Source organism: Oryza brachyantha, chromosome 3, assembly GCF_000231095.2.
Source record: "Oryza brachyantha chromosome 3, ObraRS2, whole genome shotgun sequence".
Classification (NCBI taxonomy): Eukaryota; Viridiplantae; Streptophyta; class Magnoliopsida; order Poales; family Poaceae; genus Oryza; species Oryza brachyantha.
In genome coordinates, this window is record NC_023165.2 from 8,746,610 (window position 1) to 8,761,489 (window position 14,880).

Sequence of the window (14,880 nt, forward strand, 5' to 3'; positions counted from 1 at the left end):
AACTATTCTTGAGTCTGTATTGGGAGTGCCCTTACAACCCACTCCTCCTCTCTCTTCTCCACATCAGCATTTAGTTAGTTTATAGTCTGCTATTATACTTGCTCTTAGAGCAAGTTCAATAGTATAGCTAACAACTAGCTCTAATTCATCTATAGTCAATCTAATAGCCAATTCATACAATAGCTACCTACAAAACGTATACTACTATGTCCACCTGTCATATACACATTGTGTCTTAGAGTCCATGCTGCAACTTGCTATAAATCTGTAGCTCCCTACTCTTCTCTCTACTCTATTATCTCCTTAAAATATGTTTATAGTTGGCTGATAGCCTGCTATTGTACTTGCTCTTATACCGAACGCAGCCAGACTGTGTTCGGTATAAGGTAGCTTATGAGGCATGGAAAACGTAGTACTAGATTAGTACATGATTAATTAATTATTTAATTACGAAAAATTAAAAATAGATTAATATGATTATTTTAAAATAATTTTGCTATAGAAAATTTTCGTAAAAGACACACCGTTTATCAGTTCGAGAAGCGTGCGCACAAAAAACTAGAGGATCCGGGTTAGTTGTGGGGGGAGAGGAACACGACCGTAGTCCAAAGTGAAAACCTAGGCTAAGACCTAGGCCGCGTTCGGCTATAGAGGTGATAAGTTAACTTATCCGGTGCGGAAAACGTAGTAATAGATTAGTACATGATTAATTAATTATTAATTAATAAAAATTATAAAATAGATTAATATGATTTTTTAAAACAACTTTATATAGAAAATTTTTGCAAAAAATACACCGTTTAGCAGTTCAGGAAGCGTGCATACGAAAAACGTGGGAGGTTAGTTAACTTGTGCGCCTGTATATGAACGCGGCCCTAGTCCAAGCTACAAGACCGGTTAAAATATAGGGTTAATTCGTTCAATGCCACTGTAAATATGCCTATTCAGAAAAATGCCATTATAATTCACGTATTTGGATGGGTGCCACCACTATTTTCCCAAATTAGATCCATGCCACTGCCGTGACTTTTTCCATCCATTTGTCTTTTTTCTTCCGTTTTCTTCCCTCTCCCCCTTCTTCGTCGGACTCATCACCACCTCGGCAGCGACGATGGAGCCAGTGGCTCTAGCAGCGGAGTCGGCGACCAACGGGGAGGGCAGCGACAGCCGCACATTGAGCGATGACCGATGGGGAGGGCGGCGACGGCAGCATAGTGAGCGGCCACCGACGGGGAGGTCAGCGGCGTGGCAACACAACGAGTGGCAGGGAGGGCGGCGATGACGAGCAGTGAGGCGGGGCGGGGCGGGGCGGTAGGTCGGCGGCGGGGCAGGCGGAGGTCAGCGACGAGCGTGCGGGACCGGCGAAGGCTACTGCCAGGGCGGACTGGGCGTGCGGAGGCTGTCGACGGGCGTGCGGGGCGGGGCGGAGACTAGCTTCTGGCCAGATCTAGACGGCGGAAGCGGCTGTGGCGGTGGCTTGGTCGGATGACGGCTTCAGCGGTGGCCGGACGACGGCTTCGGGTCTCACGCCTAGGAGGCTGGGAGGGTGGTGCGAGCTGGAGGCCGACGGCTTCCGGTCTTGCGCCTGGAGGCCGGTGCGAGCTGGAGGCTGCCATAACCTTGAGCTGGCTAGCGCTGCCACCACCACCACTTCCATCGCCGGTGTGGAGCAACTTCGGGAAGACGAGGTCGTCGTCGTCAATTTTCCGGTGTGGCGGCGTGATGGGAGGAGATGATGGGGCTTAGGGAGATGACGGAGTGGATGGAAAAAGTGGGGGAGATGACGGAGTGGATGGAAAAAGTCATGGCAGTAGTATTGATCTAATTTGGAAAAATAGTGGTGGCACCCATTCAAATATACGAATTATAATGATATTTTTCTGAATAACCATATTTGCAGTGGCATGGAACGAATTAACCCTAAAATATAAGGCCCAAACTGCTATTTACTCTTAACCTAGAGTATCTACTTAATTAATTAATATAACAGATAACTTTAAACGAGTGGTAAATTTAAGAAATGCCAATAAAAGAAGGTTTCACGATAATAAATCATATAGGTTAAAAAGGTTAAGTCAATTTGACCTCCCTCAATTCAATTTAACATCCCTGTGTCTGTCAAAAATATACTTCTCAATTTTAAAACCAGGTATCGAACACCCATCAACTCTAGTGAAGGGGTTGTGTTGGGACAAACATCGGGCTCCATCAGTTCGCTCGTGTGGCTGAGGATTTTCAGCATAAGCCCATCGGTTTGCCTATTGGGATAGATACAGATTAGTCATTGGTAGTGAACCCTACAGATTCACCGCTTCCCCATCTCCTTTCTCAAACCCTCTCACCCTGTTCCCCCTTTCTCAGGCCCTAGTCATCGACCTGCAGAAGGCGAGCGGGTACTGTCAACAGCGACAAAGCTGAAAAAGACATCCAGCCCTATCTTAAGAATAAGCTAAAATTTAAATTTTTAGCCTTAAATTTAAAATAGATTTTAGAGTTTTTTTTATCGTAGTTTATTTCTTAGCCTTGATTTTTAGATATCTAAGGTGTATATAAATCTTTATTTATAAATAAGTTGTTGTTTGGTTTTTTTCTTTAAAAAGCCAAACAATCACCCTATAGCCATCTTGGTCGTCAAATATCAACTCATAATTTGTTAAGGAAATATCAGTAATATTAAGTCCTTTATTATGAGACTATAGATTATCGTGGAAATGTTTCCTAATCCTCTAAATGATTTATTTTTTCCAAAATCTAGGTTCATAAGCATTTTATTTTTAATCCCCTCACCTTTTCAATATTTAATTCATTTATATATGTCCTCGAAAAGTTATCATAAACTCACTTTTGATCCGTTAGTATATAACATCTTGCAAAATGTGATGTAATATATCCAAGGAGAAAAAATCAACAAATTTGGTTATAACTAATTATTCACTGATAAAATTGTGTAGCTGTGCCATGTACAACTTAATTTAGTAATGCATATTTGTAAATACATTGTAATTTATGTTATTATTTCTTCGACATCTACAGTGTCGTTGGTGCTGGCATATATTATACGCAACCTCCAACTCCATCCAATTGTTGCTGATGCCAGTGGCATGTGAATAGTTATAGGTCTCGTTTGGCGGTGCTCTAACTTCTTTAGGGGTATAGTGTGGAATGGAGCTGTAGAGCAGATCAAGCATAACTTTAGCGCGTGTTTGGTTGGCTGGATTTTCCTGGATAGGAGATGTTTGGCCAATCGTCTTATTAAAAAATAATATTATTATTTATTTTGTTATGATTGGATTTATTATCAAATGTATGCTAATTAACTTAAACTTTTACATATTTTAATAAATATTTTAAATAATACAATTGATCAAACATGTGAAAAAATCAATGAATTTATCTATTAAAATACACAAATGGAGTACGTACGGTAGTTGCATTTTCGATAAGAATTTAGGAGCACCGTATTTGTACTGTGCTGGAGAGAAAAGTTGAGGTCAGACGTTGTGTGCATGTATCTTCTTGTAATTAGGGATGACAATGCGTAAATACTCATCGGGTATTGGTACCTTAGATCTATACCCACTAGCAAAATTTTGTATCATCAAAATACCCATACCCGTCACGGGTAGGAAAATTTCCTCATATCCATACCCGGTTAGGTAAACCTTACCCGTTGGGTCACCCATATACTCGCAACGGTTTAAAACAATCTAAATTACATAGTTATCATGTAGTATATTACAATAGACACTAGATACTTATGATATCATACATTTATATGGTGTGGTGGAAAATGTATGGATGGTTTAAATACCTAGGGTTTTAGTTAATTGGACTAGGTTAATTTGATATGGTGTCATGACGTGCATTTAAACTTGCGGGTATTTATTACCCATGGGTAAACGGGTATGGGGATCATAAGAATGTTTGTGTACCCGCGAACCCATCGGGTGAAGTTATTTGCTCAATTATTTACCCATAGGTAATATATTTAGTTCATACCCGTATCTAATAGAATAAACACCTATCGGGGTCACGGGTCCCCGTTGCCATCTCTCCTTGTAATCGGATCAAAACGTATTAATTGCAATGCAAAACTTCAAAGTATATATAGAGGAATGGTACGTCCTGGATTTATTTTAGGTTGCGTTCGTTTTGAGCAGTTAGGCAATTTTTAATGCCAAGTTTCATTTTATTATTTTCAAGATGTCACATTAGTTTAAGTGCTATGAAAATATCAATCATACCAATTTCACCTTTTTTTTAAGAAAAATTTGTATTTAATTTACAGCATGAACTATGGTTGGATTGGGCGAGAAGAAGTTAAAATGATCTGACGCTAGTTTCAATCGGTTTCAAAATGTTATAAACAGTGCATCACCGGTTTCATCTCTCTCCTCGTAAATCTCATACCATGTCATCTCATGCCATGTGAGTAGCGTTAGCAACTTCTTTCCCATACACAAAAAACTGATGGAGTTATTATCATATGATTAATTAAGTAAAAAACTGGATAAATAGTTAATATGATTTTTCTAAAGTATTTTTATAGAAACTAATTTTTAAAAAATCATAAGCAGTTTAGAAAAATGTACGCATGAGAAAAGAAGAAATATAATTGAGAATCGATGGAAATGACAAGGCCTTAGTATATACTCCATCGGTATTAAAGTTAAAAATCCTAACTCTAGATTTGATATAATGTAATACTAGCAATCTGTATAGATGACATATGAATGTTTCCCTGAGGTAGTAACGAAAAAGTTTCGACGGTTGTGCCATCTCTATCCCATCGACAATTGCAGAACAGCATGCACGACCCGAGGTTGTGGTTTATACAACGTCAACCTTCCACTGTGCCGAAATTATTTCGATTAACATCTAGTATGGATGTTGACTAGTGGGTTGAACCTAGACACTTGCAGTTGCATGGGTAGGTTGCAGTTGCAGCTGACCTAGTCGATGAATTGAATACTCTATCTGCCAGATTGTCACCCTGTAAACGCATCCAAGGCTTGGCGCTGGGAAGAATTAATTTATAAATAAAAAATTATACATAAATTTTTAGCGATATAGAAGCTGAAAAACAAATTTTGGTGAAAAAAATCTTAAAATTAACTCCAAATTTAACGTTATAAATTTAAATTTTAGCTTATAAGTATAAGCATAAGCAAAAAGATGGGGTGACAATCTCGACCAGGTTCAAAATTTTGATTTCACCTATTTAGTCTGAGTTTATTTAAAATTTGAATTAGAAAAATATCTAAGAAACACAAACACCTATTTAGAAAAAATATTATCGACGAGTGCGAATTCTACGAAATATCATCATACAATCGACTTTGTTTCGTCAGCAGTCCTCCATTAAGTGCTATATAATGAACGATGTATTTAACGACATAAGATGGAAGAAAATCTAGTGGTGATGATAATTCATAGAAAAAGTCATTTGTACGATATTATTTCGCAGAATAGACACCCGCTGATGACATTTCTTACACTTAAGCTTTTGCCAACGACATTGCTTAGATTTTCTCTTTGAATAAACTGTGTTGCATGTATATTCTTCCCTCCATGAAACTGTTGAGTCATACACATACACGGTGGCAGGCTTAGGATTTCACGGGACAACCTATGACCTATATATTTTCTCCATTCTATATTATAATACTTTATATTATAATACTCTATGTGTTTGTTTATATTCATCCATATATCAATTTATATGTTTTATAACGTGTATGGATTCATTAGCGCACAAATAACTATAGACAACACACGAAAATCTTATAATATGTAACAGGGGAATACATTACACTAATAATTCCTTTTCAATGTGCCACACTAATAGATCCTCTAACGGTGTTGGCAGGAGCATAAATCTTGGAGAAAATCACAAGGTCAAAAAACCAAATGATTTATCCTCTAAAACCACGTGAGATGATGTGTGTCAGACTCGTTCCCTTTGCCACTGTATAAATGGCACAGAGGTGAGCGAGTCGTAGGAAAATGACGACCGAGTCGTATAGAACAATCACATTGGTGGTACTAACGGTAATGTGATAAACCAAATGTAAGATTAAATAAATTATAAACACAGTAAACCTTTACGTTGCAACCTTCACGTAGAGATAGAAGCAGTGGAACTCAATGAAACTATAACACCAACTCCACGGGTACTGTTTGGGTTTAGAGATGAAACTCCAACCTTAATTCTGAACCCGGACTTAAGCAAGGGGATAAAAAACAATGGGTCGAGCACTTTCGTATTTTGCAATCCACTGGAAATATGCAGGTGGCAAGCCTTTTATTTCAAAACACTAAGTGTAATTTTGATCAACACTTTTTTTGGAAAGAGGTGTCTCACCTCAATCCATCTGCAAGTTATTCTGCAACAACTCAAGCAGATAAAATATATTTTTAGGAATTAAAAACAACATTTTATTCGTTAATTTCTTCTCACTTCCCAAAACATAAACCAATATTTTTCCAAAAAATAAGCCATCAACCAGGTCTCATGGTTAATAGGCAACCTCAGCTAGCTCTAGATCCGACCATGTCAGCCTGTCAACGCAACCTTGATCATCACAGCCCACATGGTGCCAAACGACACCCCAGTTCACACAATTCCTACCCACGAATGTTGGCCATCCCTTACAAAGAACTATGGTAACAATTCCCATTCCAGGAATCAGTTTTTGTAAAAAGATTTGTTAAACAAATCTATGCTAAGGAAAACACCTCACATCTACCTATAACCGTGGGTATGACTATTTACAACTCTACAAAAGTTATACATTTTATCCATACGTCATGAGCATCCCACTTTATCCAACACATGTGGGCTATGGGCTAATACATAATTCGGTAAATGAGTTTCACTATAAGGCTTTTTCATAATTGAACCATAGATATCTTGGGTCACACAGTTGGGCCAAGCTTTGAACTCAAGTATTAGGCCAGTCTCAGGCCTTCCTCTACTCAGGCCATGCAGTAAAGAGTCAACCGAATCTCACGGTCCAAGCCAACCTCCCATCTTAGGAAATTTTCTTTATCTCCCTATCCCGACATGCCTCAACTGCCAACATGCTAGACATCCATGTTTTAACTACATACTTCGTAAGTGGCATCCCATTCTATTCGTGTGATCATACTACTTTATGCTCATATGAACTTCCGAAAGGAAATGGTACTTAACATGACTACGAATCCGATCCACAATGAGGAGGAATCACAACACAAACTATTCATGTAAAACCATTTTGCTTTTCACACGAGCTATGTTTGCATAATTATATTCACCGTAATATTATGATCTTGTTCAATGTTTTATCCAATATATATTTTAAGAAAATGTGTTTCATTCGTCTATACATAAATAATTTTTTGTTTCTGAACTAATTTAATTTTTATTTAGATTCTCTTGTAAATATTTCAATTTGTTCGATATTACATATTTTACCTGCCAGAACCAGAATCACCAGTGTCTCTTGCAATTGAATCGTTCATATGGCAGTGTTGATTTAATTTCAAATGCTTGATCAGCTGAAGATATATGTTAGCTGGATTGTTTAATGTCTAAATTATGTATTTCCACGATATTTCAATATTTTAATTGTGATTTTCCCATGGAATATGTACAGCGAAGAAAAAAAAAGGAAAAGACGTGCTTCTATTAACTTCAAAGAAAAAATCCACATATTTAAATGAAGATAAGAGATTCAAATTAGAAGCAAAGTCACAAATTTTCACAATTATGAGAATATACATGTCATAATTTCACTTTACCCGTTGGAACACACGGGCATGATGATAGTATATAAAAACATGTAAATGGATTCATTGATGAATCTAGATAGGAGCAAAACATCTTACAATATAGAACAAAGAAAATATTTTATTAATTTAGTTTGAAAAATCAAAATTAATATTAGCAAGTTATAATTCAGGCGGACTCCTCTTTTTAACACATCATCACTATAATTCGCAAAATACGAAATCGACTAGCATATAACATTAGAAAATTTACGATGTGTTTGATTCATGAACTAGGTGGAATGGGCTAGAACCATCTGATTATAAGATAAGTTGATCATATTTTTCTGTTTAGTTAGAGGGATAAGTTAGACCCTGATTTTTGTTTGGTTGAAGAGATAAGATGAGATGAAGTGATCCTATCACATGTTTAGGTAGAGGTGGGATAGTTAGATGTGGTTAGCTCCCCCAAAATATCTTGGTGAGATTACCTCCCACCTCCCAAATAAAACAATAAGGTTGATTAATTATCATATGATTAACCCAAAGTAATTATATGTACGTTGCTGCAAGCAATATGGAGTATATAGTAAGATGCAAGCTTGTTGCCGTTTTCTGTGCTGTGTAGTTTTACTTGGATGTCAATCTGTCATGTTCAGGTTCAGTTCGGTTCCCAGTCCATCAATGACACAAATAATGAAAGCAAAGCTCAAGTATATAGCTGGGGGAATCATGTTCAGCTAAAAATTGAGCCACACACAAAATATACATTGCCTAACTGGGAATCATGGCATTGTAACATCTTACAAAAAAGAATAAGCAAATTCATAATGGTACAACTCAACCACAGCCCACAGGAACTCTATTTCGCTGTTGCTAAACAGATACAGCGTGGGTTATCACAAAATTAAGCTTATTTATACACGCTCTGGTTGTGTTGTTTCGTGTGTATTTTCTTTGGAAATTGCTATACGTACAACTCAACCATCCAATTGCTGTATTGCCACTCACTTGACCCATTTTACCTAATCAATGGTTACAATGTTTTAGTCGTACACAGGTAGTACAATTGGATCGTACAGCAGGATTGTTTTTCTTTCCATCTTCTATCCATGTTGCAGAAGTTTCAATCAACACACTCACATATGAACAGATCAGCATCACTCCCATAGCTCATATGTCGATTGAAGTTGTATGCTCAGTTGCACCAATCCCTGTGGCAGACTCCTGAAACAGTATGAATATAAGCTAGCCCACTGAAAAGCTGGAAGCTTATCAAAAGTATCTTTAGAGAAACCATGAGAAATATAGCGACAATCAGAAAGGTGTTAACATGGTGGTTGACAAACCTGATAGATGTAAAGCTTTACATAGACATGTGGCATTCGTTGGTTTAGCATTGCTGTAGTGCTTGATTCAGGAACAGCTCGTCACTGCTTGTGGTTAAGAAGAAGCAGTGCTTCAGAGAGATGAAGTATAATTACACGTAACTAGTCTGTAATTACACTATAACTAATATGCAATTCTAATGCAATTAGAACTAAGCTATGTATATTTCTTTATTTGCATGAAACATATACGTTAGTTATATTAATTATACTTCGTGTATTGAAAAAATTCATACAACTGATGATGGCGTGTATAGGCACGTAGAGAAAAGAAATGGTTTTGTTAAAGAAACCACTCTATTCTTTTTCGGTTTTTTTATAGTGTTGTTTTTTGTGTAAGGTGGGATGAAAAGAAAACAGTTAACTCTGCTTTTAGGTAGCAGATATATATACTAGTTACATTCATAACTACATGCTAGTTAAATTATAATTACACAAATTAGAGTCCTGCTATGGTGCTTTTTAATGTTAGTAGAAATAAATCTAAACCACCGATCTAATTTTATTAGAGAGTTAGACGGTTTAGATCTAACTTAACGGTAGTAAAAATACGAAAAGATATAATAGTAAAAAAATATGGCATGGAAAGATAAAATCATACATTTCCCTCTTCGAAAGGATACGTCGTTAACTATGCGCTGGATCGACCTGCGGCGAAGGCAAGGGTGGCGTGGGCTTCTCCGCAGGTGACCCTCTCGCCTCAAATGAGATCCTCTGCAGATCTTGACTCCTCTCGCCTCCCCACTTCTCCTTCCCTCCTCTTCCTCCCCTCTGCTCCCTTCTCTTTCTCTCTCTCTGGCGGCGGCACAGGCTGCAACAGCAGCGCGGCTGTACGGGCGAGCGTGCACGGCGTGGGTGAGCGCGCATGGCACGGCGGCAGTAGTGACTGACTTGTCGAATCGGAATAATTAACTTTTTGTTACTCTTATATTTGGTCATAACAGATTTATCACTGGATCTACATGTTATAGATACATAAGGACCTACGTGTCATAGACAGCGGGTGACAAATCTATTATCGTCCATTTTTAAAAGCGGCAAAAAGTTAAATACCCCCGTCGAATCAGCTACTGCTGTGTTGATTCGTCGAGAAATCACAATTTTGTGGATTTGAGGCTGACCTGATACAATGGTTGTTTTGATTTGTGAACAATTTAGCATTTGACTGATAAGATTACGTAGTTTAATGTTTATCCAATTATTTGAGGATAATGTACAATTTCTCATGTGATGTACAATTAAACCTATAATTACATTCGTGTGATTTTAAGGTAGCAGAACTGTTTACTTAAGTGGTCCTAACCATTCTGTTATTAAAACTATATACGATACTAGCATCTACGGTGATTGTTTGGGTGTTTCATAGAAAGCCAAATGACATATTTGCAAAATTGCAAATGAAAAGTAATTTGTGAATAAAAAATATATATACGTATTTTGAGCGATTCAAAAACTAATGCTGAAAAATAAATTTTGGTAAAACCTTCCAAAACAACATCAAATTTAAGGTTAAAGTTTTAAATTTTGGCTTATAAGCATAAGCCAAAAATGGATTTCGATAATATACAAGTGGACAAATAGTACTACGAAGCAACCGAAGGCCTAGATTAAACCACGGTCTGCACGGACGGCCAGGATGCACTGATTTCCACTTCACTGCCACGAGGCCCCACGACCATCTAAATTCTCCCCCTTCCCATTCCCGTCGTCTCCAAACGAAGCCACGAACTTTCTTCGCTCCGCCTCCGGGAGAGGCGAGATGGATCCGGACGGCGGCGGCTCCACAGCCGTTCCGACGCCATCGGCATCAACCGCAGGTGCGCCAGTAAACCACGGCCTGCTTCTTGTTCTTTTTCCCCATTCTGTTCCCCGCACGTCGCCGCTAAAACCCTAGGACGTGCTGTTTCCAACCCATCCGATGCAGGTGCGGCGGCGGTGGAGGAAGGCGGCGGGAAGCAGGTGCTGGTGGTCCTTGTGGGTCCCCCCGGCAGCGGCAAGTCCACCTTCGCCGAGGCCATCCTGGGTGGCTCCGGTGCTGGCCGCCACTGGGCTCGCGTCTGCCAGGTGTTTGTCCTGCGAGCTTAACCCTCTTTGCCATGTAATATTTAGTTCATCACCGATGCTATGATTTTTTTTTCTTCCCGGTTGTAAATTTTACAACTTGATGTTTGAAGCAAAGTGTCAACTTCGAAACTGCAGCTACGGTAGTAGTTTAGTTCCTAACTACATTACTTATCTCAATATAATACAGAATGTAGTAGTAACACCTAAAGATGGCGGCACATAGGGAAGAAGGATTGAAGGAAGCATTGGAGTGCTAGCATTATATGACTATGTGCCCATTGATTTGCTGCATGTCTATGGAATTGCAGAAGAGCCTGATGGAATTCTGCGTGGATGCCTTTTGTTGTCCAGGATACGATCGGAAACGGAAAAGCTGGAACAAAAATACAGTGCTTGAAGGCTGCAGCAGATGCTCTGAAGGAGGGCAAGAGTGTTCTCCTTGACCGTTGCAACTTGGAACGAGAGCAGCGCGCTGACTTTCTGAAGCTTGGCAGCCATGTCCATGTGGATGTGCATGCTGTTGTCTTGGATCTCCCTGCAAAAGTTTGTATATCGCGCTCAGTAAACCGGAGGGGCCATGAAGGAAACCTGCAGGGTGGGATGGCTGCCATGGTTGTGAACCGCATGCTGAAGAAGAAGGAAACACCATTGCTGACTGAAGGTTTCTCTCGTATAATGTTCTGTAAAGATGACAATGAGATTAAAAAGGCGGTCGATATGTATAATGCATTAGGGCCTTCAGATTGTCTTGATCCTGGAATTTTTGGTCAGACTACCAAAGGGCCTATACAAGTTGGGATAATGAAATTTCTAAAGAAACCAGAGAGTTCTGAAAAATCCAGTGGACCTAAGGTGACACCAAGTGAAAGCATGCCACAGATGCAAAATCATTTTTCAAAACAGAAAACCCTTGAAGCTGGTGGTACCTGCCCAGTGGAAGGTGAAAACAATAAGAAGAAAATTGAAGAGCAAAGTAGAGAGAGCATTCCATCGGATATCAGTTCTCGCACTCTGGCATTTCCATCAATTTCTACTGCTGACTTTCAGTTTGATCTTGACAGAGCATCGGATATTATAGTAGATGCAGTGTCTATTGTCTTGCAGAAATATGATAATATACGATTAGTTCTTGTAGACCTAAGCCAGAGATCAAGAATACTGTCATTGGTCAAGGACAAGGCTGCTAAGAAGAACATTAACTCAAGCAGGTTTCTAACTTTTGTCGGAGATATCACTCAGCTGCACTCAAAAGGAGGCCTTCGATGTAATGTGATTGCTAATGCTGCAAACTGGTAATTACTAGGACACTTCAATACTTTAAAGAGTTAGGGCGTGCTACTTGCTCAAGATTTGCTTCTATATTATATTCTCTATGTCCTTTGCCATTCTGGTTTGTTGGAGTCCACTATAAGAAAACAGCTACTTCCTTGAATATTCTGGACCATGAGATAATACTTGTATGTTTCATGCAGGAGGTTAAAACCTGGAGGCGGAGGGGTTAATGCAGCAATATACAATGCTGCTGGGGAAGATTTACATCGTGCAACCAAAGAGTGCGCTGACACATTGAGACCTGGGAGCTCTGTCACTGTCCCACTCCCATCAACTTCTCCTCTTCATCAAAGGGAAGGTGTGACCCATATCATACATGTGCTTGGGCCAAACATGAACCCAATGCGACCGGATTGTCTGAAGAATGACTATACTAAAGGTTCTAAGATTCTTCATGAAGCATATACTTCACTTTTTGAGAGTTTTGTAGCCATTGCCCATAATAGCTGCATAGAGAAGCAGAACACTGAGCCTGTTTTAGAAAAGCCAGTGACTGGAGTGACATCACCCACTGATTTAAAAATGAAGCGAGGGTGCAGCTATGATTCTGAGAGGACCAAAAAACACAAGTTGGTTCAACCTAATATACCCTCAAATCAGGCTAGAGAGGGAGACAACAAGAGGAGTGGTGTTACTAGTACTAAGACTTGGGGATCCTGGGCCCAAGCTCTTTACGAGCTTGCGATGCACCCAGAAAATTACAAGAACTCTGATTCTATCCTGGAGATATCTGATGACTTCGTTGTTCTGAATGACCTCTACCCCAAGGTCTACTGTTAACTTAAATATCCTTCCTTGGTTGTTATTCATGATATTTAGTGCTCCAATTGGCATCTTAGAAGAACTCTTTTCAGGCCAAAAGGCATGTTTTGATTGTATCTAGGAGGGATGGTCTTGATTCTCTAGCAGATGTCAAGAAAGAACACTTACCTTTGCTGAGGACAATACATTCAGCTGGAGTCAAATGGGCACAGAAGTTCCTAGAGGGAGATTCATCTTTGGTATTCAGACTCGGATACCATTCGGTACTCTCTTATCTCAAAGTTTGACTCCCTTGAACTATCTTTCAAAAATAATGATATCATGAGGAAGCTCATCTGCTTTCTGGTTTATACAGGTTCCATCCATGCGGCAATTGCACCTGCACATCATAAGCCAGGACTTCAACTCTAGTAGTTTGAAAAACAAGAAACACTGGAACTCCTTCACCACGACGTTTTTCCTTGATTCTGTTGATGTCATCGAAGAAATCAACCAGCATGGATCAGCAAATATCAGCAGCGACGACAGGGTGCTGGCAATGGAGCTTCGATGCCACAGATGCAGGAGTGCCCATCCGAATATCCCAAAGCTCAAATCCCACATTGCAAATTGTAAATCTTCATTTCCTTACCATCTTCTGCAGAAAGACAGGCTGTTGTCATCGTCGACAATGCATATGGATTGCAGTTAGAAACTTGGCAACCCATGGTCCTTCCAAGCACATTTTGCATTTCGTGCTTTTAGAAGGATATGATATGAATGCCACTAGTTATGTCTGCCTTGCAGAATCCTGCCTTGTGATCAAACTGCAGTTTATTTGAGGTTCTTTGTTCTAAAGAAAAGTTCTGGAATGCTGCAAATCTCAGTCAAAATCTACGCTCTCTAATACAATATTTGGTAACCGGGACTTTGTAGAGTTGTAGTAAGAAGAGACTGACTGGCTGAAGAGAAAGCGCTCATTCGATCGGTCTCTTTCGGACTACAAGTTGTAAAGAACAAGCTTAAGTGGTTCAGTTAAAACGAACACCGCATGTGGTTTAATATTTTTATAAATGAATGGATTTTGCAACTAGGGATTAATTATCCGACGATGCAAAATTACAAATTTGCATCTCTTAAAGGAAGGGGGGAATCGCCACTTGCCATCACTCCATCCAGCAAAACAACAAGCGCCGCTGTTCAGTGCTTGGATCAGACCACATAGTGGCAGACGCTATCAGCTATCACTTGTCCTCTTCACATGTGCACCCTTGCCTTTTTTCCGTGGAAAGTTCAAAAGAGAGGTACTATTTGTTTCGTTTCGGTACAATAATGTTACTACGAAGAAGCCTTTACTTTGCAGCCCCAACGATCCACATAATCCTATCGTAATCTTAAGCTAATCAGGACTGGTTAAAGTTAAGCAGAACGAATATGCTTTAGGTAGTGGTCCTTTGCATGATGACGGCATTAGCCGGCAAAATCAACGTAACAGTTTCTATCATCACTTCATCAGCAATACAAACAAGCAGATACTGCCGAGGCAAGGATCCGTCCGAGGTGGCGCGCCAATGCTGCCGTGGAGGGGTAAAGCCACTTGCCA

The 14,880-nt window shown here is 39.4% G+C and overlaps 1 protein-coding gene across 1 annotated transcript; it reads left to right on the forward strand.

Moving 5' to 3' along the window:
- Nucleotides 1-10,870: 10,870 nt before the first annotated feature.
- On the forward strand, nucleotides 10,871-14,351 carry LOC102709720 (transcription factor bHLH140). Its single transcript, XM_040522559.1, has 6 exons — nucleotides 10,871-10,957; nucleotides 11,065-11,204; nucleotides 11,556-12,496; nucleotides 12,677-13,304; nucleotides 13,391-13,561; nucleotides 13,654-14,351. Exons 1-6 carry the CDS (start codon nucleotides 10,900-10,902, stop codon nucleotides 13,987-13,989), a joined length of 2,274 nt encoding a protein of 757 aa, XP_040378493.1. The 5' UTR covers nucleotides 10,871-10,899; the 3' UTR covers nucleotides 13,990-14,351.
- Nucleotides 14,352-14,880: the final 529 nt, after the last annotated feature.